The sequence below is a fragment of the Vitis riparia genome, chromosome 2 (assembly GCF_004353265.1).
Source record: "Vitis riparia cultivar Riparia Gloire de Montpellier isolate 1030 chromosome 2, EGFV_Vit.rip_1.0, whole genome shotgun sequence".
Classification (NCBI taxonomy): Eukaryota; Viridiplantae; Streptophyta; class Magnoliopsida; order Vitales; family Vitaceae; genus Vitis; species Vitis riparia.
The window spans coordinates 347,745-374,451 of record NC_048432.1 but is presented as its reverse complement, the minus strand read 5'-3'; the positions used below and the strand labels follow the sequence as shown (position 1 = coordinate 374,451).

The 26,707-nt window shown below is 39.8% G+C and overlaps 1 protein-coding gene across 1 annotated transcript; it reads left to right on the top strand.

The window, feature by feature from the left end:
- The first annotated feature begins 12,276 nt into the window (after window positions 1-12,276).
- On the top strand, window positions 12,277-14,530 carry LOC117905881 (aspartate aminotransferase, cytoplasmic-like). The gene is made up of 2 exons (XM_034818751.1): window positions 12,277-12,948; window positions 14,339-14,530. Exons 1-2 carry the CDS (start codon window positions 12,277-12,279, stop codon window positions 14,528-14,530), a joined length of 864 nt encoding a protein of 287 aa, XP_034674642.1.
- Window positions 14,531-26,707: the final 12,177 nt, after the last annotated feature.

Genomic DNA, 26,707 nt, shown 5'->3' with positions numbered 1-26,707 from the left:
ACGAAAGCTTTGATGCCAACAATGTTAGTTCAAGAACACAAAGATAAAACAATCACACATACGGTACACGAGGTTTTAACGTGGTTCGGCCAACCATGCCTACGTCCACGGATGAGAGATAATGATTCCACTATACAATAGAGAATATTACAGAGGACAGAACCAGAAACAACTATTGGGTTCCAAAAACATCCCATGTTTCCCCACTTCTTGTATCCATACCTTGCTACGAGCCATCTCGCTCCACCGGGTACCTCCCATTCTTCCTCACATCTCTATCCACCTTGTATAGTGTCTACAGGCCCATCTCCATCTCATAACTTTTTCCCCTCATGACCTAGAATATTTATAGAGATATTTCCAACAACCTTCCTTATTCTATAAGGAAGTCTAATATTACAATAATATATCAACCTACAAATATTCTATATAATATTCTTTACAAAAAAGGAATCTATACTAATTAGGAATTTGGGACACTTCCTAACAATCTCCACCTTGGACCAAATTCCATGAAGTTAATCTTCAATCTCTCCATGACACAAACCTTTTTGTATCATATCACCACGAGAGAGCAGTCGACTCTACCTTCAGTGAAAATTCCTTTTGTTTTCATCTTGTGTGCTTTGTGATCTTTTGCTCTTCCAGAAATCTTTAACCCAAGCTCTGATACTAGTTGTAGTGCCGACGAAAGCTTTGATGCCAACAATGTTAGTTTAAGAACACAAAGATAAAACAATCACACATACGGTACACGAGGTTTTAACGTGGTTCGGCCAACCATGCCTACGTCCACGGATGAGAGATAATGATTCCACTATACAATAGAGAATATTACAGAGGACAGAACCAGATACAACTATTAGGTTCCCGAAACATCCCATGTTTCCCCACTTCTTGTATCCATACCTTGCTATGAGCCATCTCGCTCCACCGGGTACCTCCCGTTCTTCCTCACATCTCTATCCACCTTGTATAGTGTCTACAGGCCCATCTCCATCTCATAACTTTTTCCCCTCATGACCTAAAATATTTATAGAGATATTTCCAACAACCTTCCTTATTCTATAAGGAAGTCTAATATTACAATAATATATCAACCTACAAATATTCTATATAATATTCTTTACAAAAAAGGAATCTATACTAATTAGGAATTTGGGACACTTCCTAACAATCTCCACCTTGGACCAAATTCCATGAAGTTAATCTTCAATCTCTCCATGACACAAACCTTTTTGTATCATATCACCACGAGAGAGCAGTCGACTCCTCCTTCAGTGAAAATTCCTTTTGTTTTCATCCTGTGTGCTTTGTGATCTTTTGTTCTTCCAGAAATCTTTAACCCAAGCTCTGATACCAGTTGTAGTGCCGACAAAAGCTTTGATGCCAACAATGTTAGTTCAAGAACACAAAGATAAAACAATCACACATACGGTACACGAGGTTTTAACGTGGTTTGACCAACCATGCCTACGTCCACGGATGAGAAATAATGATTCCACTATACAATAGAGAATATTACAGATGACAGAACCAGATACAACTATTGGGTTCCCGAAACATCCCATGTTTCCCCACTCCTTGCATCCATACCTTGCTACGAGCCATCTCGCTCCACCGGGTACCTCCCGTTCTTCCTCACATCTCTATCCACCTTGTATAGTCTCTACAGGCCCATCTCCATCTCATAACTTTTTCCCCTCATGACCTAGAATATTTATAGAGATATTTCCAACAACCTTCCTTATTCTATAAGGAAGTCTAATATTACAATAATATATCAACCTACAAATATTCTATATAATATTCTTTACAAAAAAGGAATCTATACTAATTAGGAATTTGGGACACTTCCTAACAATCTCCACCTTGGACCAAATTCCATGAAGTTAATCTTCAATCTCTCCATGACACAAACCTTTTTGTATCATATCACCACGAGAGAGCAGTCGACTCCACCTTCAGTGAAAATTCCTTTTGTTTTCATCTTGTGTGCTTTATGATCTTTTGCTCTTCCAGAAATCTTTAACCCAAGCTCTGATACCAGTTGTAGTGCCGACAAAAGCTTTGATGCCAACAATGTTAGTTCAAGAACACAAAGATAAAACAATCACACATACGGTACACGAGGTTTTAACGTGGTTCGGCCAACCATGCCTACGTCCACGGATGAGAGATAATGATTCCACTATACAATAGAGAATATTATAGAGGACAGAACCAGATACAACTATTGGGTTCCCGAAACATCCCATGTTTCCCCACTCCTTGTATCCATACCTTGCTATGAGTCATCTCGCTCCACCGGGTACCTCCCGTTCTTCCTCACATCTCTATCCACCTTGTATAGTGTCTACAGGCCCATCTCCATCTCATAACTTTTTCCCCTCATGACCTAGAATATTTATAGAGATATTTCCAACAACCTTCCTTATTCTATAAGGAAGTCTAATATTACAATAATATATCAACCTACAAATATTCTATATAATATTCTTTACAAAAAAGGAATCTATACTAATTAGGAATTTGGGACACTTCCTAACAATCTCCACCTTGGACCAAATTCCATGAAGTTAATCTTCAATCTCTCCATGACACAAACCTTTTTGTATCATATCACCACGAGAGAGCAGTCGACTCCACCTTCAGTGAAAATTCCTTTTGTTTTCATCTTGTGTGCTTTATGATCTTTTGCTCTTCCAGAAATCTTTAACCCAAGCTCTGATACCAGTTGTAGTGCCGACAAAAGCTTTGATGCCAACAATGTTAGTTCAAGAACACAAAGATAAAACAATTACACATACGGTACACGAGGTTTTAACGTGGTTCGGCCAACCATGCCTACGTCCACGGATGAGAGATAATGATTCCACTATACAATAGAGAATATTACAGAGGACAGAACCAGATACAACTATTGGGTTCCCGAAACATCCCATGTTTCCCCACTCCTTGCATCCATACCTTGCTACGAGCCATCTCGCTCCACCGGGTACCTCCCGTTCTTCCTCACATCTCTATCCACCTTGTATAGTCTCTACAGGCCCATCTCCATCTCATAACTTTTTCCCCTCATGACCTAGAATATTTATAGAGATATTTCCAACAACCTTCCTTATTCTATAAGGAAGTCTAATATTACAATAATATATCAACCTACAAATATTCTATATAATATTCTTTACAAAAAAGGAATCTATACTAATTAGGAATTTGGGACACTTCCTAACAATCTCCACCTTGGACCAATTCCATGAAGTTAATCTTCAATCTCTCCATGACACAAACCTTTTTGTATCATATCACCACGAGAGAGCAGTCGACTCCACCTTCAGTGAAAATTCCTTTTGTTTTCATCTTGTGTGCTTTATGATCTTTTGCTCTTCCAGAAATCTTTAACCCAAGCTCTGATACCAGTTGTAGTGCCGACAAAAGCTTTGATGCCAACAATGTTAGTTCAAGAACACAAAGATAAAACAATCACACATACGGTACACGAGGTTTTAACGTGGTTCGGCCAACCATGCCTACGTCCACGGATGAGAGATAATGATTCCACTATACAATAGAGAATATTACAGAGGACAGAACCAGATACAACTATTGGGTTCCCGAAACATCCCATGTTTCCCCACTCCTTGCATCCATACCTTGCTACGAGCCATCTCGCTCCACCGGGTACCTCCCGTTCTTCCTCACATCTCTATCCACCTTGTATAGTCTCTACAGGCCCATCTCCATCTCATAACTTTTTCCCCTCATGACCTAGAATATTTATAGAGATATTTCCAACAACCTTCCTTATTCTATAAGGAAGTCTAATATTACAATAATATATCAACCTACAAATATTCTATATAATATTCTTTACAAAAAAGGAATCTATACTAATTAGGAATTTGGGACACTTCCTAACAATCTCCACCTTGGACCAAATTCCATGAAGTTAATCTTCAATCTCTCCATGACACAAACCTTTTTGTATCATATCACCACGAGAGAGCAATCGACTCCACCTTCAGTGAAAATTCCTTTTGTTTTCATCTTGTATGCTTTGTGATCTTTTGCTCTTCCAGAAATCTTTAACCCAAGCTCTGATACCAGTTGTAGTGCCGACAAAAGCTTTGATGCCAACAATGTTAGTTCAAGAACACAAAGATAAAACAATCACACATACGGTACACGAGGTTTTAACGTGGTTCGGCCAACCATGCCTACGTCCACGGATGAGAGATAATGATTCCACTATACAATAGAGAATATTATAGAGGACAGAACCAGATACAACTATTGGGTTCCCGAAACATCCCATGTTTCCCCACTCCTTGTATCCATACCTTGCTATGAGTCATCTCGCTCCACCGGGTACCTCCCGTTCTTCCTCACATCTCTATCCACCTTGTATAGTGTCTACAGGCCCATCTCCATCTCATAACTTTTTCCCCTCATGACCTAGAATATTTATAGAGATATTTCCAACAACCTTCCTTATTCTATAAGGAAGTCTAATATTACAATAATATATCAACCTACAAATATTCTATATAATATTCTTTACAAAAAAGGAATCTATACTAATTAGGAATTTGGGACACTTCCTAACACTAGTGCCACCACCTCGCCTATTGCCCCTATTGTCACCATCATCACTACTAGAACTTGAAGAAATTGTTCTAGAAGTCTTACCTTTACGACGGGAATCAACGTCTCTTTCTCTACCTTCTTCATTAGTGGGAAGACCTTTATCCAACCAATCCAAATTATCAGATGATAAAATAGGCTCCTTTCCTTCTCGTATCCACTCATCTAATATATCATCATCATTAAAGATATGATTCAGATCAATTGGATTGTATGAATCTTCATTGCTTTGCTCTTGCATCAAATTCTTAACTCGAAGTTGCATATTGTAGTGCACATAAACTAACTTATGTAACTTTTTTTCATTGCCAAATGGTTGCGCAACTTTGTGTGAATCAATAACCATGTGCTCCAATTTCTTTCACAACCTGATGAAGAACAAGTTTGGCTTAAAATTTTAACAGCAATCTTTTGTAGATGTGGACCTTCGTCGTCATAGTTGCTCCACCATTAAGCTATAATAAAGAAAATGCATACTTATTAATCACTATGATATATTTAACAAAAAATGATGATAATTGCTTATTTGTAATATACATAAATGTATTGAGTACCTGGAAGAGATTGATTTATTGCTTTCTTTGTAAGTGCACTTCCAAATTCTCTTTGGCCATCAACAAATAATTTCACCTACATCATTAACATTTTTTTTTTTTGTTAATGCACATTACATATACAAAATGCATTATATAAAGGTCACAAACTATTATTATACCTCGTTGATAGCTTTTGCTTGTCTATCCAAATCTGGCTTTAATCTCTTGATAACCTCATTTAATCCAACTTTAATTTCCGGATGGTTGGAGAAATGCTTTGAATATTGGAATATTGGATTTAAAAAATATGTTGTCATAAGTTAAATAATTATCAGTTTATAATAATTTGTACTTGGAAAAAAATAAAAATATATAAAGAATTTTTTTATTACCTACGGCATGCAAATGTTTGTGCAATTGACCTTCCCACCTTCTATCAATGACTTCCCAATACTTGATCGATGCCTTGATAACCAATTTAGCTCTATCCATTGCTTCATAAATGATTGATAGTGTGGGTTTTTTTATCTTGATCAACCAATTTCAATACTTTAACGAGAGGTTCCATGATGGTTTGAACTTCCCCTGCCTTCTTCCAAAATCGATTAGTTAAGATAAGGTTAGATACCTTATCTCTTAGAATTTTTCTGCTCCTATCTTTATTGAATTCATGCCACTCATTTGTTGTGCACATTCTCTTCAAATCAGCCTCATAACGTATAAGACTCTTAAGTGAAATGAATTCAGTGGCAAAACGGGTTATTCCTGGCCCTAACAGATCTCTATCCTTTGTGAACACTTTCATCAAATTCACTACTTTCAAGCTATTATAAATAAATCTTGTGATCATCTTAGCTTGATCTAATGTCTCCTTAATCTTCTTCATGCTTTCAATATCTTCAAGCATTAAATCAATACAGTGGGCTGCACAAGGAGACCAAAACAAATGCTTCCGCTTCTCCATCAACAATATACCGACTGCTTTAAAACTTGCTTCATTATTAGTGACTACTTGAACAACATTTTCCCCCCCAACCTCCTCTACAACTGTATCCATAAGAGAAAAGATGTAGTCTGCTGTCTTAGGTATGTTGGTAGTATCAACTGAAGAATGGTATATCATACTTCTATCACAATAAATCATGAAATTGATGATAGGCTTTCTCGTCCTAGAACTCCAACCATCACACATGATTGTGCACCCATATTAGGCCATTTAGCCTTTAATGTTGTTATGTATACCTCAAGCTCTTACACCTCCTCTTCCAAATATATATTTCCAATTTGGTATCCCATGGGACCCTTGATGCCTGGACCTGCTTCTGCTATGGTATCAATCATTGATTGATAGTAAGGCTCACTGTCAACTGCATTAAAGGGTATTACATTAAAGAGAAAGAATTTAGAAATAGCTTTACCCACTTTCTTTACGCCTTCAGTAGAAAACAAGCTTTTTATTGATTTATGCTTTGATGGGAACATGTAGGGATCAATTCCTTTTGGAGGTATGCTAGCTCTTTCTCTTACACTGAAGCTACGTGTCAGTCAGTGTTTAATCCTAGTATTAGAAGGTTGTGAGGAACTACCACCCTCCCGATGCTCTTGTTCACCTTCTTCAAAAATTCGATGACTTTCTTTCATTGCTTGTTTCATTTATCTTCTTTCAAAATCAATCATAGCAACTTCCTCAATTTCATCATCAGAATCACTCTCATCAATTTCATAGAAATTTTCTCTATTTAAGGAATTCAAAAGTCGTTCTTTTTTTTTTTCTTTTTTAACTGTGCTTTTTCTTTTGAAGTATTAGACATATGTATTCTAACACTATGTGACACTTCTACCGGTACACGTGGACATCCTTCCACTTGTCCAGATATATGTGCGATGTGTTGCTTTAATTTTGTTATACCGCCATGTATAACTTTCCTGCAATATTTACACTTTGTGGTTTTTCTACTACCATCAATAGGTTCTGCATGCTCCCAACCAATATCATGTTTTGAAGCCATTTTGAAATTTTAACCTAACCATGTATAAAAGGAAAACAATTTACTTTTCAAATTAAATATATATAAACACATTTATATAAGAATTATAATATTCAATTTTCCACTCACTTATATGTTTCATATTGTTACCATATAAAAATAAATTGTACTAAAAAAGCAATAAACACGATCTCACCTAAGTTCATCATCTTTTGTTTTCCACTTATTTATATGTTTTTTTAATTAAAATAAATGTAATTGACCATGTAAATGCATACTCTTCATTCCATATTATTAAATCATTTATGATTATTTGAAAAAAAATTCAATAATTATTAATTTTCTATAGTAATTTAATTTTGCAATATAGTATTAATGTAATTGAGTAATAGGGAAATTTTTTGTTACTAATATAATGTAAATTTATTTATACTAATAAAAAATTGAGTGATATTTTTAAAGTATTTAATACAATTTCTTGTACATTATATTTTGTACCATTTTACAAAATTTTATATAATCCTTATACTTGAAGAGTAACTCAATTTATTAAAACCTAATTAGCTAAAAATGATGAAAATAATCCTTATATTTGAAGAGTAACTCATTTTTATATATATAAATACCCTTGATTATTTTAAGTATTTACATGAATGCTTTAAAAGAAATAATTATTTTTATAAGGAAAAAATGAGAGTGTTTTTTTAAAATAATGTCAAAAAAATAATGAAGGGTTAGATTTACAAAATTGGGTTTTCAATAACCTTTTTAATTAAATAAGTCATTTACTAATGCTATATTTGGTTTATGAATATTAGAGGAAAAAAAAAGAAAACTAAACAAATTTAAGGTTAATAAATTATTTTTTTACGGCTCTTTTAATTCATTTTATTTATTTATTTTTCTATATAAAGATTATATAATTTAAAAATACATAAATGTTTAGCTAATTTTTAATTCCAGTTGATTCTCTTTTATATTTTTTATGATAAACATAGTGAAAATAAATAAATTAATTTTCTTAATAATTTTTTGAGAATCAAATATAACCTAAATGGAGGTTTAGTATCTATTACAAAAGAGTACTTATAATTTTTTACTTATATATGATATTATAATAAAATCATAGGTTTATTTTATTTTATTTTTATAAAAAAAAATACTATTTTAGTATATGTTACAAACATAAAAATATTAACATCTTCATCATTTTTGGGTTAAAAATTAATAATAAATATTTAAAGTAATAATTTTTCATAATATTTTATTTAAATTGAATAATTAATAAAGTTTAATTTTTTTAAAAATGAGTCAAAATTTTCATTCCATGTACTCATTTAGAATAGAATTATGAACATAATATTATAAAATCTTTTCATTTTATATGTAATTAATTAGATTGGTTTTTTGAATTCAAAATTATTTTTAAAAATTAAAAAATTCATGAAAAAATTTAAAATTATTAATTATGTCTTATTTAGTTTATAAGACATATAGCAACAATATTTGAAAAGGAATAACAGATTATATATAGCAACAATATTAAACCATACATAGAGAGTATATATATTAATTTGAAAAGGAATAACCTAAATGGAGGTTTAGTATCTATTACAAAAGAGTACTTATAATTTTTTACTTATATATGATATTATAATAAAATCATAGGTTATTTTATTTTATTTTTATAAAATAATACTATTTTAGTATATGTTAGAAACATAAAAATATTAACATCTTCATCATTTTTTGGGTTAAAAATTAATAATAAATATTTAAAGTAATAATTTTTCATAATATTTTATTTAAATTGAATAATTAATAAAGTTTAACTTTTTAAAAATGAGTCAAAATGTTCATTTCATGTATTCATTTAGAATTGAATTATGAACATAATATTATAAAATCTTTTGATTTTATATGTAATTAATTAGATTGGTTTTTTGAATTCAAAATTATTTTTAAAATTTAAAAAAATCATGAAATAATTTAAAATTATTAATTATGTCTTATTTAATTTATAAGACATATAGCAACAATATTTGAAAAAGAATAACATATTATATATAGCAACAATATTAAACCATATACAGAGGGTATATATATTAATTTGAAAAGGAATAACAAATTATATATATGATATTATAATAAAATTATAAGTTAATTTTATTTTATTTTTTTAAAAAAAAAATACTATTTTAGTATATGTTAGAAACATAAAAATATTAACATCTTCATCATTTTTTGGGTTAAAAATTAATAATAAATATTTAAGGTAATAATTTTTCATAATATTTTATTTAAATTGAGTAATTAATAAAGTTTAACTTTTTAAAAATGAGTCAAAATGTCCATTCCATGTATTCATTTAGAATTGAATTATGAACATAATATTATAAAATCTTTTGATTTTATATGTAATTAATTAGATTGGTTTTTTGAATTCAAAATTATTTTTAAAAATAAAAAAATTCATGAAAATATTTAAAATTATTAATTATGTCTTATTTAGTTTATAAGACATATAGCAACAATATTTGAAAAGGAAAAACAGATTATATATAACAACAATATTAAATCATACACATAGAGTATATATCTTAATTTGAAAAGGAAAAACAAATTATATATATGATATTATAATAAAATCATAGGTTTATTTTATTTTATTTTTATAAAAAAATACTATTTTAGTATATGTTAGAAACATAAAAGTATTAACATCTTCATCATTTTTTGGGTTAAAAATTAATAATAAATATTTAAAGTAATAATTTTTCATAATATTTTATTTAAATTGAGTAATTAATAAAGTTTAACTTTTTAAAAATGAGTCAAAATTTTCATTCCATGTACTCATTTAGAATAGAATTATGAACATAATATTATAAAATCTTTTGATTTTATATGTAATTAATTAGATTGATTTTTTGAATTCAAAATTATTTTTAAAAATAAAAAAATTCATGAAAAATTTTAAAATTATTAATTATGTCTTATTTAGTTTATAAGACATATAGCAACAATATTTGAAAAGGAAAAACAGATTATATATAACAACAATATTAAATCATACACATAGAGTATATATATTAATTTGAAAAGGAATAACAAATTATATATATGATATTATAATAAAATCATAGGTTTATTTTATTTTATTTTTATAAAAAAATACTATTTTAGTATATGTTAGAAACATAAAAATATTAACATCTTCATCATTTTTTGGGTTAAAAATTAATAATAAATATTTAAAGTAATAATTTTTCATAATATTTTATTTAAATTGAGTAATTAATAAAGTTTAACTTTTTAAAAATGAGTCAAAATTTTCATTCCATGTACTCATTTAGAATAGAATTATGAACATAATATTATAAAATCTTTTGATTTTATATGTAATTAATTAGATTGGTTTTTTGAATTCAAAATTATTTTTAAAAATAAAAAAAAAATTCATGAAAAAATTTAAAATTATTAATTATGTCTTATTTAGTTTATAAGACATATAGCAGCAATATTTGAAAAGGAAAAACAGATTATATATAACAACAATATTAAATCATACACATAGAGTATATATATTAATTTGAAAAGGAATAACAAATTATATATATGATATTATAATAAAATCATAGGTTTATTTTATTTTATTTTTATAAAAAAAATACTATTTTAGTATATGTTAGAAACATAAAAATATTAACATCTTCATCCTTTTTTGGGTTAAAAATTAATAATAAATATTTAAAGTAATAATTTTTCATAATATTTTATTTAAATTGAGTAATTAATAAAGTTTAACTTTTTAAAAATGAGTCAAAATTTTCATTCCATGTGCTCATTTAGAATAGAATTATGAACATAATATTATAAAATCTTTTGATTTTATATGTAATTAATTAGATTGGTTTTTTGAATTCAAAATTATTTTTAAAAATAAAAAAAATTCATGAAAAAATTTAAAATTATTAATTATGTCTTATTGTAGACCCCCATTTGGGAGATCTTAGTTTTTAATATATAACATTAGAGGAGCTGGCAGCACATTGGAGACAAGAGGAGGGGTCCTGCTTTTCTCCAGACCCGGAAAATCGGCTGCAAAAACATTGGGCGACCATGCTGGTGGTTGGCAGACGACATGCTGCTGATGCGAGGAACAGTGGGGCAAGTAGAAGCTTGCCAAGGAAGATAGAAACAGGAGATAAAAAAGGGAGGAGGAAGCTGGAAAGGGATCAGAAGATCCATTCAGCAGGAGGCTCTTGGTCCAGGTATGCTTTTTTTTACTTTTAGTCTATTTTGTTCCCCCTGTTTTGCACCACTCTCCTCTGTTTCTGGCCATCTGAGGATTCCTTTGACATATGAAGGTCACCCGTGCATCTTGTTTTTTTTGTTTTGGGGTGTTTTGAGTGCAGATCCATCATTGCTTTTGATTTTTTTTTTTTTTTTTGAGACTATACCTGTGTTCCTTTTTTTTTTTGGCTCCACCTATACCCTTCCCATTTGCATCCGCGGGACGGGGTGAGACTTAACGGCTCTCTTTATATGTATATGTGTACATGCTCTGTTTGCTTTTCTCATATTTTTATGTCAAGTGTTGTTCTTCTCATATTTTTCTGTCAAGTTTTTTTTTTTTTATGTTGAGTGTTGCACTTTGCATTTGGTCACCTGGGCTGAGATGCCTATGGGAGAATCCAAGCCCACCCCATAGATGTAATTGCATGAGAAGTCAAGAAGCAAACCCTTATGGAAGCATTCTGCTGTAGACCATTATCAAAGGTGACTCTCGTGTTTATAAGGTGAACATAATCTGGATCCGTCTAGATACCGCGACCTGGATGAGAAACCCTTGCAAAAGTCGGAAGGGTGAACTAGCCTTGGACATAGTTTTGAGAAAGCCATTGTTAAGCAAAGAGGTGATGCATGGAGGATTGTCCTTGACGCATGTCTTCCTATGTTCCATTTGATCGACACCAGGTGTACCATGCCATATGCAATAAAACGGGTGCAGGAAATTACCAGAGACCTCTTGTGTTTTAGCCGAGCTGTTTAGTGTTTCCCAGCGCTCAGAGAGCATCCCCTTCTCTTGACAAACAGCAGCCATGGAGTCTCAACACCCAGATGGCCCTGTCTTCTCCAACATCGTTCACGCTCCTGAGGATCCCATTCTTGGGGTCATTGTTGCTTATAACCAGGATACCAGCTTGATCAAGTTGAGTTTGGGTGTGAGTGCTTATCGAACAGAGGAAGGAAAACCTCTTGTTTTGAATGTAGTGAGACGAGCAGAACAGCTGTTGGTTAATGACCCGTCCCGGGTCAAAGAGTATCTTCCCATTGTTGGACTGGCGGTGTTCAATAAATTGAGCACTAAACTCATTTTTGGTGCTGACAGCCCGGCTATCCAAGAAAATAGAGTAGCTGCTGTCCAAGGTTTGTCTGGTACTGGTTCACTGAGAATTGGAGCTGAGTTTCTGGCAAGGCATTACTACCAGCATACAATTTACATTCCAGTGCCCACATGGGGAAACCACTCAAAAATTTTCACCATGGCGGGGTTGTCTGTGAAGGCATGCCGCTACTGTGACCCAGAAACACGTGGGCTAGACTTCAAAGGCCTGTTGGAGGACCTTGGTGCAGCGCCAACAGAAGCAACTGTGCTTCTTCATGCATGTACCCATCTACCACTCCTCATCCTCTCAAACTTTCACTTGCATCATACCCACGTTCAAGCTCACCGCCTTCCTTCACACTCATTGCCTCTAGCGATACCCATAGTTCATAGCCTCCCATGCACATGGACCACGCATGCATGGCCACCTCATCTCATCTCATTTTCAATCTTTATGTACCCACTTCTCTCTCTAAACATCCATGCCTTTGCTCCAATACAAACACATTACCAAACATCATCCCATTCTCCATGCTCTTCATCCAAAACTCGTCTTACCCAGTTTCATCATTAAGCCTCCACATTTTGATAGCCATTTCTTCTCTTCTGCACATACCACTCTCTACTCATCTCCAATATCATGCTCATCATCAATTATCCGCCTTCACACCTTACAATCCTCCACAACCATTCCTCAACTTTCATACCCGTTTCCTAACCTTCATACCTGCCACCCATACCTATCCATGTCAACTGTCTCCCCTATTCCCTCACCACCTTTTCTCTCACTACCACCACCACCACTTCCAACAATGACTCCAGCAATGCCGCAATATATGCTTCTTGCGTATTTGTGACCGAAGTCCACCTCTCATCCCTCTAACTCCGCATGGCCACCCCAACCACTATATCCACTTCTCCTCATGCCGTTCATCCCCCACCCGTTCATTGTCATCATTTCCGCATGCATGAAGTCCCCATGCAAACCGGACCCATCCCTACACCACATTTTCTCATACCCCTCTCTCTCTCTTCTCTGCAACTGAGCTTGTTAATGGCATCTCAGATCTGGGACTTCGAAAAGTCCGGTTTAGGGTTTGTTTGTGAATTCGGAACTCCGAGAAAGAAGTTTCAATGGCGTACTCGTTTCTGGAAGAGGTTTTGGAGCATGTGTTTTCTTTCATTCATACCGATAAGGACCGAAACGCGATATTTGTGGTGTGCAAATAGTGGTATTGGTGGGCGTCAATACATCATCAGCAACTCTTGTTTTGCATCACTCAGCTTGTGATGGAAGAGTCTAAGTCGGCTGACGCAAGGATCCGAGATCTTTTAGAGTATTGGTCCATAGCTAAGAGCTAGAAAGAAATTCGTGTTCCTTGGTGGATTCGAAGGGGTTCTCAAGGCCGCTCAGCCAATGGAGTTTCAGCGCTGCATGGTCCCGCTTTCCCGACAGATTGGATGGTGTCTCAATGGCTCTCATTTTTAGGCCATCGGAAATGAAGGACCCGTCCCATAAATAAGAGTCCAAAGTCCACTAAAGGTTGATGAGTTCTCAGGTGCATTAAAAGCGCAGCATGTGACCCTGACACTAGTACAGATGATGGGAACTTGATGACGAATAGAGGAAGTGTCCAAGTGCTCGCATCTTTGTTTTTTAAGCAGCTTCTGCCTCTACCCCATGAAGCTGCAGGCACATGGTTACAGTGGAGTCCGAGAGTGGAAAATTCAACAAAGAAGGTGTAATCCAATGCAAAAGTTCTTGGTCATTATAGATATGCTGGAGAGATGTTACCATCTTCAAGCATTTTGATGCTAAAGTCAAGGGCAAGGGTTTAACTTTCGAAGTTAGCCGTGGTGTGGCTGTGGCAGTGGTAGCAGCAGCAGCCATGCTTCGACTTTCTCATATTGTCAATGACCTATACATGAATCCTATCTCTGTTAGGGACTCGTCTCATTCTCAGTAGGGCGGAGAATGTCAGTTTCTTTCGATAGACCGCTCCGGTGAAAGGTTAAACCATCGGAGTCGACAAGGATTAATGGACATGAGGGGTAGAAGAACTGGTCGTCACTTATAGGCACTAAATTATGATCCCGAAGTTTCTGCCAACGCGCCAAAAATATTTTCCCAGGACCTTCAGGCTGCCCGGGATATCTGCTGTACTCATGTTTGACGTGGGCATCATCTCATGTCTAAGGTTCTTGGAAGTTGTTCCATGGTCCAAGGATGAAGAGGAGAAGGTTGTATTTCATCTCGGTCAATTCCCGTTTCATGACTCGGTGGCTGAAGTTCTCCAGGGAGTGCCAGCTGATCTATGAGGCCAGATGACATCTATTTTTGAGGCTATTGACAGCTGCATGCATGGATGAAAGCTAACGTGATCGAGGGGTCATAATGAGTGAAATAGTTGGTGAAGCTGACAACATGCATGGCATTGTCAGTATTCTAATCGATAAAAACAGATGGATGAGGATTTTGTAAAACTATGGGCAGATCAGAGGGAGCTAGCTGTTCTTCATTCCAGGATTCCTACCCGGTTCAGCCATAAAATCAGTAAAATTACCGCAATTATGTATTGTCATTGGAATAAGACATCTGGGGTGCCCCAAAGACACCCGTTTCTCTTTGCTGTCCACGTGGTAATTGTCACTCGCATTCCGAGCCCCACTCTGCCTTTGCATGGTCTGCTTGGGGCAGCCTTATGCCACGTGTTCTCTCTTCATATATCTTCATCTCTCAGCTCACTGTTGCTTTAATTGTGAACATAACCTTCCAACCCCTTTTTCTTTAAATAAGTTTTTGGACTTTGGTTTCTTAAGTAATCCCAATTTCCCCATTTTGCATCCTTAGTTTTTTGGGTCTCAGAAGTCTCATTATTGAAGTGTTGATGTCATTTTCCTTTTTGACATCCGATTTTCATAACTTTTCTTTTTTTAATGTTTTAAAATAAGCAAAAATCCAATTCCATAATTGCGAATGATGAAATTCATGGAATTGGTTCCTGCAAGAACAAATGGGCTTTGGTGGGGGCCAATATTATTGGATGTTTTCTTTGAAAATCAATTTTGATTGAATTGTGATATATGTTGATTCCATATTTAGTGGCATGTGAGCTATGTTTTATGTCCCTTAATTGTGCACTAACCCTTCCTCTTAATAGCACATGGTGGCTCGCTGCCCAGGTACGTACCCATTTTCACTCTGATTAGTGTCTATGCATGTTCTGATCCTCACGTGTGCATGATTCGCTCTGGGTATTCGTTGATTTTCTTATTGATTGCCATGTTAGCTTCATTTTATTAGTAGAGACCCGACTTTAGGGACTTAGAGGGGTGCTACGGTCTCTACCGTACCTTCCCGATAAATAACCTGACCCCCGAACCCGATCCGGTTTTTCACAGATCGCCTTTTCCAAAACCAGGAGTCGCACTTAGGGTTTTTCTTTCTTATTTTGTTTACCCTTTTAAAAATAAAACAAAAATAAGTGGCGACTCCAAGTCATTTCTCTTAATGAAATAAAAAAATCATTTTTTTTTCGAAATAAAAATCGAGCTCGCCATCGAGTGGGAAACGCATGAGCGGAAATGCGGGGTCCACAAAATGGCGACTCCACTGGGGATTTTTTTAGAGGGTCAAGCTTGAACCTAAAGTGAAGCAAACATGGCATTAGATTAGTCGATCAGTGGATGCCCGTCTCTTGATTGCACATTGAGAGTTTCTTTGTGCATACTTAGATGTTATATCTATTTGGGATTTTGACATGTTGACTATGTTGACTGATTTGTTTTGATTGAGATTTCCAATACCATGATTTTATGTGCTTCATTGATATATTCGTTTGAGACATAGACGTGTTGGATTGTTGTTGATTGATCGTCTTGTATTGCTTAGCACATTGACTCTGATTTTGCCATGATTGTTCTGGTCACCTCACATGCATACACTCACCACTATATATCATCTTGATCGTCCATGAGCATGATGTTTGTATCACTATTCATCTTGATTGTCGTATTCTCGCTTATCTTGTGTGTACGTGAGTGATATATCCTGTTCTACCTGACTGTATGATGCATGACTGCCCTCCCTCTGCATGATTGCATGTCGTCTGTCTATGCGGGTCTCACTTCTATCCCCCTACCTCCAACTCTCTTGGTTTCGGTCATTCCTTTCATCTCGGTTCTCACTATTGCAAGTGTGAGACCTTTTATGTGCTTGCTCTCTGACCGAGCCAGAAATTAGGAGTAGGGTCTAGCGACGGGCTATATCGATGCACGGGAGCATTCTGGAGGAGAGCGACACTTTGACGGTGATTGAGTCTGATCATTGAAGACCTGTATAGCCCCAAGCTAGGTTTCATGGATAGTCGTGCGACTAGTATGTTTCCTCTTCTGCTCTAAATTCTTAGGGTTTTCGGATGCACCCACACCATTCACTGTGCACTTTAGTTGACCATTGAGCTTTGAGAGTTTGAGAGGTTTCACCATAGGAAACCCCCTGGGATGTCGAGGTAGTGCATGTGTGGAGGCGATGACCACCTTGCATGGAAGCGCCCCGTCTCTTCGGAGGCGTGCAGAGGGTTGCGTACCATCGGAGGGTGCGATCGCTTCTGCTAGGGATCTTTTAAAGTCCACCTATCTCCTTTTAGAGCCACCTTGACCTTGTAGGTTGAGCCTTAGACATTTCAATTAGGTTTCTCCTTCCCGAACACGTGGGTGCATCTGTGGGCCTTCAGAGCCGGTTCAGTAGTGACAGGTTTAGTTACTTTCGCAGTAGTCTCTTATATATCTGCTCAGGATTGGATATCAGTTTGATTGCTTCCAGACTACCTTTTGACACGTTTGATAGACATTCTTTGTGAAGTTTCCCTTACCCCGCACCTTATATAGTGTTTCCACTGTTGTAGGAGTACCGATACGTTCAGTCTGGGTTCGACTTCTTGGATCAGAGTTGGGGGTAGATTGATCAGAGTATCGGACCAGTTAGACCAGAGATCAGATCAGAGGGATATGGATTCACAGATCGTCACAGTCGATCAGTTCGCTGAGGCCATGGCTTCGATTCAGGAGGCTATAGCTAGCCTTGGTCGGAGGATAGATGGGCAGCAGGCCCAGCAGGTCCCGACCCCGGATGGTGCCCAGTATGACCATACAGTGCCGCCACCCCCTCCACCCAGTCAGTCAGCACCACAGGCCATGCCGTTCACCCTACATAGTCAGACCGAGGTTGCTCCGCCTCCTGTCACCGTGCCTACCCCGACCTTAGAGGACCCACATGCTCGCATGGATAGGCTTGAGCAGGGGTTGAGGCAGTTGAGGACTTCCGACAGAGCCATTACTTGGGAGGATTTTGATGGAGTGCCAGTGGCCAGTTTACCGGCCAAGTTCAAGATGCCAGAGATGGAGCGATACACGGGGATTGGGTGCCCCCGCATCCATTTGAGACTTTACAGTACGATCATGAGGGCTCATGGATTGGACGGGGCTCAGATGATCATGCTTTTCCCCATGTCTTTAGGTGGCGCTGCACAGCGTTGGTTTGCTTCTTTGGATGTATCACGTCGTCGGACTTGGGATGATCTGGCCCAAGAGTTCTTGAGACAGTATGCATTTAATACTGTCGTTGACGTATCGAGGAGGGAGCTCGAGGCTCTTAGGCAGAGATCAGACGAGTCAGTTTCTTCATTCATCTCCCGCTGGCGTGGGAAGATTGCCGAGATAGTGGATAGGCCATCAGAGAGAGATCAGATTCAGATGGTTTTGAGGAGCCTACAGCCGAGGATTGCCAGGCATGTGGTCGGGGTACCTTTTACAGATTTTGGATCTCTGGCTCTGGCTTTGTATGATGTCGAGGACGGCATCTCGAGAGGTTTGTGGGCAGATTCTTCCCCTAGTGATGTTAAGGGGAAGAAACCCTTCGGAGGACAGAGATCGACAGATGTGAGTGCCATCAGTTCCTCCAGTCAGAGGCCTCTCAGGCGTCATCAGCCTATTCCGCAGCTTCTCGAGGCTCGCCCATCTTACACGCCTCAGCAGTACAGGCTACGAGCACCTCACCCGACTTATGATCAGACATATCAGCCTCAGCCATTGGCTTTGCCCTATTATGCTACTCAGAGCATCGAGAGGCCTCCTATTTCTTATGCAGCCACTGGACAGCCATGCTACGCTGCACAGTTCACTGCGAGACCCGCAGCTCCTTATCCCCGACCCAGAGCTCAGCAGACTTCTACTCCCTTTGCTTTGAGGACGCAGAGACAGTTCTCCCAGATAGGCATGCCGTTGAGCCAGGCTCTTCGGAAGCTCACAGAGGCCGGAGTATTGGCCGCTCTCACTCCGAGACCACCACCTCAACCGATTCCGCCTCAGTTCAGGATGGATCTACACTGTGCATACCATCAGGGGCCTGGACACGAGACCGATCGATGCACAGCTTTGAGACATGCCATTCAGGATTTGATCGACCAGGGTTTGGTACACTTGGGTCAGCCGAGTGTGACCACGAACCCGTTGCCTGCTCACACCACACATGCAGTCCCTCCACCAGCCGATGGCATTCATTTCTTAGAGTTTGATGAGATCGATGACCACATCCACATGCTGAGTGATGATGATTCAGACCCAGAGCCCATCATGCCAGATGTGATTTATGAGATGAGTGGGGTGACTCTAGGTCCTCGGATGCCTGCTCCATTTCGATTGGTTCCCGAGACGGCATCGGTGCAGGCTACCACTGTTGAGCCATTGATTTTGCCGCATTACAGTGTCCGGACGCCTTTCATCTTGATCCCGGATGTTGAGGAGGTTCAGGCTCCACACGTTGATGATTCTCAGACTCTGGACATTCAGTATGTTCTTCGAGGAGGTAGAGTGATGCGACAGCCACCTCCCGCGGCGGCTAGGCCAGTTGAGGGTACGTCCGCTCCCGAGGAGGTCAGAGCCGAGGACGATGAGATTTTGAGGCAGTTGCAGAGCACTCAGGCTCGTATTTCCATCTGGAGCCTCTTAGCGTCCTCCAGTACTCATAGGGATGCACTGACTCGAGCTTTGAGTCAGATCAGAGTTGATACCACGACCACTCCCGAGGGACTCATTCATATGATGACGGCTGGCAGAGCCACTTGTATCGTCTTTTCCGATGACGACTTGCCGCCAGAGGGTTCAGACCACACGCGTCCTCTCTATATATCTGTTGGTTGTTCAGGTCGCCGAGTTCCGTCAGTCCTTCTGGACAATGGCTCGGCCCTGAACGTATGTCCTCTCGCCACTGCCATCGCCCTCGGATACGCTCCTTCTGACTTCGGTCCCTCCACTCAGACCGTTCGCGCGTATGATAGCACTCGGAGGGAGGTCATGGGTACATTGGAGATCGAGCTGCTGATCGGTCCGGCCACTTTCATCGCCGTGTTTCAGGTTTTGAGGATTCCTACATCCTTTAACCTGCTTCTGGGCCGACCATGGATCCATAGAGCCGGAGCTATTCCTTCTTCCCTTCATCAGAAGGTGAAGTTTATTCATGATGGCCGGGTTGTCGTGGTGCAGTCTGTGGGTGATAGGTTCATCTCTGCCGAGCCTGTACTCGAGATTAGTCACACTGATGACGATCTTTTTCTGACTGGATTCACCTTCGATGAGGTGCAGACCGTGGAGATAGAGGATTTCTGTCGGGATTTCGTAGCCATGTCCTTTGACCAGCACAGCAGCACAGTGGTGCTCGATATTATGCGGAGCATGTCTTATCTTCCTGGTATGGGCCTGGGGCGGCGTCAGCACGGGCCTAGTGAGTTCATGGCTTTCCCGGACCGCGACGTACCATTCGGGCTCGGATTCATTCCCACTGAGGCTGACTATCGTCATATGGCGCGATTGCGCAGGGAGAGGGTGAGGGCTCGCTTGACTCGTACGCCCTTTTATTATCCTGTCCGCCCATACACCATGAGCCTAGCCGATTACTTTGTGAGGGCATCAGAGCCACATGCACCATCTGATGGGGTCATCGGAGGACTCAGCACCACCCAGGAGGCCGAGCTTCAGCGCCTCGTCCAGCAGTTACAGTTGAGTGACGGAGCCCCTGGCCCTTCGACTTCTGTGTTGATTGCTCCTCCCTCCCCAGATCGCACGAGCCTTATGACGCTTTGCTTTCCGGATGAGATCGATGATCACGGGACTTTTGCTGAGATTGAGGACGTAGTGGACGGAGCCGTGCCGTGTGATGAGTACGTTGATGAGATGCTCGCGGTGAGCTTGAGCCAGATCGAGGAGATGGCCCCGCCGGAGCTCGCTTCGCCATTTGATCTCTTCGGGGTGTCCGTCCTCGAGATCGCCGAGGAGGTCCAGACTGCCCTTACTCTGGAGTCTGCTGAGGACCTTATAGCTTTTGATAATTTGTTTGATAGCCATGTTGGCATTATCGAGGGAGCGTCCGACTTTGTGACCCACCTCTTTCATTTGACGTTTTGTCGGGGTTCGTCTCCCGTTCTGACTATGTTTCTGACTCTTCATCTATGGATTTGAGCATCTTTGAGTATTTGCCTGTCTCTTCTGATATTGATTTATCTGCACCATCTTCACCCACATCACAGATTTTTGATATCGATGATGAGATTGCACATCACGATTCAGACGATGACTCGTCTTCTGCTTCCGATTCGGATCCCGTTGATCAGAGGGTTTCACCTGCTGTAGGGATACAGAGATTGTTGATTTCGGCGCAGCAGATCAGCCTAGGGAGTTGAGGATCGGATCAGATCTATCTGCAGATGAGAGAGATGGCCTCATCCAGCTGCTCAGATCCTACTTGGACGTTTTCGCATGGTCCTATGAGGACATGCCAGGCCTTGACCCATCTATCGTCCAGCATCGTTTGCCACTTCTGCCCCATGCCAGACCGGTTAAGCAGAAGTTGAGACGATTGCACCCTCGTTGGAGCTTGCAGGTGAAAGAGGAGATCCAGAAGCAGCTCAGTGTAGGATTCTTATCAGTGGTCGAGTACCCGGAGTGGCTGGCCAATGTCGTCCCTGTTCCCAAAAGGACGGCAAGGTGAGAGTCTGTGTTGATTTCCGAGATCTCAACAAGGCCAGTCCTAAGGATGATTTTCCTCTTCCACACATCGACATGCTAGTTGACAGTACGGCAGGTCATTCGATGTTGTCCTTATGGACGGATTTTCCGAGGTACAGTCAGATCTTGATGGCTCCAGAGGACATGGAGAAGACGTCTTTCATTACCGAGTGGGGGTACTTATTGCTACAGAGTCATGCCATTCGGATTGAAGAACGCAGGAGCCACTTATCAGAGAGCAGCGACCACCTCTTCCATGACATGATGCATCGGGATGTCGAGGTTTATGTAGACGACATATAGTGAAATCCCGAGGTAGATCAGATCACTTAGCAGCTTTGAGAGATTCTTTGAGAGGATCAGCAGTTCAGATTGAGACTGAATCCCAAGAAGTCAACTTTGGAGTGACTTCTGGGAAACTCTTGGGATACATGGTCAGTGAGCGAGCATAGAGGTAGATCCGGACAAGATTAGAGCCATCCTTGACATGCCTGCACCGAGGACAGAGAGAGAGGTCAGAGGTTTCTTGGCAGACTTCAGTACATCAGCAGATTCATCGCCAGATTGACAGACATCTGTGAGCCCATTTTCCGACTCTTGAGGAAGAGTCAACCTACTGTTTGGGATGATCAGTGTCAGCGAGCATTGAGAGGATCCGAGAGTATTTGTGTCACCCCCAGTCTTGGCGCCTCCTACACCAGGCCGTCCTTTACTCCTATACCTATCCGTCTCAGACGTGGCTTTGGATGCATGTGGCTCAGCTCGATGATTCGGGCAAGGATCGGGCCATATATTATCTGAGTAAGAGGATGCTAGACTACGAGACGAGATATGTTATGATTGAGCGCTATTGCTTAGCTTTAGTTTGGGCCACTCGCCGACTGAGACATTACATGACCGAGTATTCAGTGCATTTGATATCCCGCTTAGATCCTCTGAGATATTTGTTTGATAGGCCTGCCCTGGTCGGTCGCCTCATGAGATGGTTGGTACTTCTGACTGAGTTTGACATTCATTATGTCACTCAGAAGTCCGTCAGAGGGAGCATTGTCGCAGATCATCTAGCTTCTTTACCGGTTTCCGATGGCAGGGCCATTGATGACGACTTCCCGGACGAGGATGTCGCTACTGTGACTAGTCTGTCAGGTTGGCGCATGTACTTTGATGGTGCAGCCAACCATTCTGGATACGGGATAGGCGTCCTGTTGATATCCCCTCATGGTGATCACATTCCCAGATCTGTTCGTTTGGCATTCTCGGATCGACATCCTGCCACGACAACATTGTTGAGTATGAGGCTTGTATCTTGGATTAGAGACAGCCCTTGAGCTCGGATTAGACAGATGGAGGTGTTTGGTGACTCCAATCTGGTATTGAGACAGATTCAGGGTGAGTGGAAGACTAAGATGTGAAGCTTAGGCCTTACCACGCGTATTTGGAGCTACTGGTTGGAGATTTTGATGATTTGAGATATACCCATCTGCCTAGAGCGCAGAACCAGTTTGCTGATGCCTTAGCTACTCTGGCTTCCATGATCGACATTCCTGTCGATGCCACTGTTCGCCCATTATTGATTGAGTCGAGATCTGCTCCTGCATACTGTTGTCTGATTGAGATATGGAGACGGACGATGGTCTGCCCTGGTACCATGACATATATCACTTCTGAGACTTGGCGTATATCCTGAGGCTGCCACGGCCAAGGATAGGAGAGCATTGAGACAGTTAGCCTCCAGATTCGTGATTTGTGGTGAGACATTATATAGACGATCAGCTGATGGGATGCTATTATTGTGTTTGGACCGTGCTTCTGCCGATAGAGTGATGCGAGAGGTTCATGCCGGAGTCTGCGGACCACATATGGGAGGGCATATGTTGGCTCGTAAGATCATGAGGACCGGCTATTTCTGGTTGACTATGGAGACGGATTGTTGCCAGTTCGTCCAGAGATGTCCCGAGTGTCAGATACACGGAGATCTCATTCACGTGCCACCCTCCGAGTTGCATGCACTTACTTCGCCATGGCCATTTTCCGTATGGGGTATTGACATCATCGGGAAGATTTCGCCGAAATCTTCCAGTGGTCATGAGTTCATCCTGGTCGCCATCGATTACTTCACCAAGTGGGTGGAGGCCGCCTCATATGCGAGATTGACATCGGCTGGAGTCGCTGGTTTCATCAGATCACACATCATCTGTCGCTATGGGTCCCTCATGAGTTGATTTCGGATAGAGGGGTACATTTCAGAGGAGAGGTTGACACCTTAGTACAGAGATACGGCATTCGGCATCATAGATCGTCTGCGTACAGGCCGCAGACGAATGGGGCAGTAGAGGCCGCGAATAAGAATATTAAGAGGATATTACGGAGGATGATTGAGACTTCTCGGGATTGGTCGGAGAAGCTCCCATTTGCATTATGGCTTATCGGACCTCTTTTCGCACCTCTACAGGCGCCACACCCTATTCATTGGTATATGGCATGGAGGCGGTGCTACCCGTTGAGATTGAGATGGGATCGTTGAGGGTAGCACTGGAGCAGCAGATACCCGAGACAGATTGGGCTCAGGCTCGATTTGATCAGCTCAATCTCCTAGATGAGAGGAGATTGAGAGCAGCAGACCATGTTCGTGCATATCAGAGGAAGATGGCCCGCGCTTTCAAAAAGCGGGTCAAGCCCAGACCGCTACATGTAGGTGACTTAGTCTTGAAAGTCATCAGGGGATTGATCAGAGATCCTAGAGGGAAGTTCAGACCCAACTGGAGCGGACCTTATTTCATCAGGGAGTTGACCCCAGAAGGCGCTGCATGGCTGATGGATTTAGACGGAAACCGATTCTCGGAGCCAACCAATGTGGATCAGCTAAAGAGGTACTATGTTTGAGACCATGGTCGCAGGATGGGTGGCCATCATTTCGGTTAGCCCTTACCTTGTTATTCCTTTGTGATACATAGTCCGTTGCTAGCCCATTGAGCCTCACATGCGTATTATAGCCTTTCTTTCTTATCGCCTTGCTCACATTTTCACACCGGGACAGGGGCCCTTTAATATATGCATGCATTGTTTGAGAGTTTCATGAGCCTTGGACCTAGGGGCATGTTTTTCTCATCATCTTTTCCTATCACTGCACCTTTGCATTTCATCACATCTTATTGGTTGTGTTATTCATTTCTTCTTTCCTATCCTATCTACTATCGGTTTGTTTCATATTATCCCCACCCTGAGTGGTGAGCCTCCTCAGTTCATCACATGGAGGATAGTCACATCATTTCCACCATCTATCTCGCGGACACTGGATTAGAGATCCTAGTTGAGAAGGTCATCTTGTCAGAGAGAGTTTGTTTGTTACCTTAGCACTTGGAGTGTGTTCATTTGTTATTGATATCATCTTTAGGGTTCATTTGTCATGTTCGGGGTACGCGTGTTTGTATATATGTAAAAAAAAAAAAAAAAAAAAAAAAAAAAAAAAAAAAAAAGATTAGATTAAAAAAAAAAAAAAAAAAAAAAAAAAAAAAAAAAAAAAAAAACGCAGATGTGTATTATTTTTTATCATTGAGTATGTATATTGATGTTTGGGAGTCATTTTTAATCGAGTATGTTCGTTATTGGGAGTTCGTATGTGAGCTCTCTGAGATCCCATGTTATTTGTATTGCTTTCGTCATATCTATTTGTGAGAGAGATGAGTGACCTTCTCCTAAGGATCCGAGTCATTGTCCTTTCCATCATTACGTTCATTATTGATGTGACTTCACTTCATGTTTGATCTGAGTCGATCACCACCTTTCTTCACATATTCATTGTTTCGCTGTCGTTTTTATCATTGCTGTGATTCGTCTCATTCCCTTCACATCCTATTCTCTTCTTACAGCAACCCATCTCAGGTTTGATACTCATTTCACATCATCATTACACATACCACTATCAGTTCATGTTGCTTCATTTGTCTCCTTATCGACATCATATTCACGTTAGACATCCTCAGGTCCATGGCTCATGGGTTCACTATACATGTTGCATTTCATATATGAGGGCATGAGTTTTGATCATTGGGTATTTGAGCCTAGTTTCCCTTCGTTTCTATCACCCTATCACCTTGGCCTACGTTACGTCCCGTGTCTTAAGACCACCCTGAGGCCATGGGATCAGATGTCGTCTTCAGCAGCCTCTACTTGGACAGGTGATTGAGATTTGGTTGATATTTAGATATCGTCATGCTTCTTCTTCTGGGAGTCACCTCTTTGATGTGCAGGTCTGATTCAGTTGTGTTCGGATTACCAGGATTGCGAGTTTGACGATGATTGATTTGGTGTCACCTGATTTTTGACCTATCATACCTCTGGTGCCACACTGAGACATATCCCGTTTCATTTAGAGGTTCATGGATCCTCACGGATTTGCACGATCATCACTTACTGGATGCTCACTGAGGCGTGGACATGATCGTTACCTTACGGAGCCCCTGAGACCCACCCAGCCAGGTCTGCACTTCTCGACACTTGGATGCCATCATGCTTCTCCGTCTGGGAGGTACATCTTGGATATGTGTGGATGATTCAGTTATGGATTCGGACGACCATTGTTACATGTTCGATGATGGATGGTTTCATGTCGCTCGATTTCTGACCTATCGTGCATCTGATGCCCATACTGGGGCATATTTTCCGTTTCAGATGAGATTTACGGACTTTCATGGAGGTCACATGTGCGACGATGGATGATTTCATGTCTTTTGTTTTTTTCGGACCTATCGTGCACCCGATGCCATACTGGGGCATATTTTCCGTTTCGGATGAGATATACGGATCTTTGCAGAGGTCACATGTTCGAGGATAGATGATTCCATGCTATTTGATCTCCGAGCTATCATACATTTCGATGCCATACAGGGGCATATTTATGCTCGGATGAGATTTACAGATCATGAGGGAGTCGCGCGCTTATCCTTATTTGGCGAGATGTATGCAGAGATGATGATATATTCGCTATCCTCACGACGATTCCTTAGTGGAGCCTATCGAGAGCCATCTAGCCAGGCATGGATGACTTGAGCTCATCTGATTTTTCGACATGTTACATCCTCGAT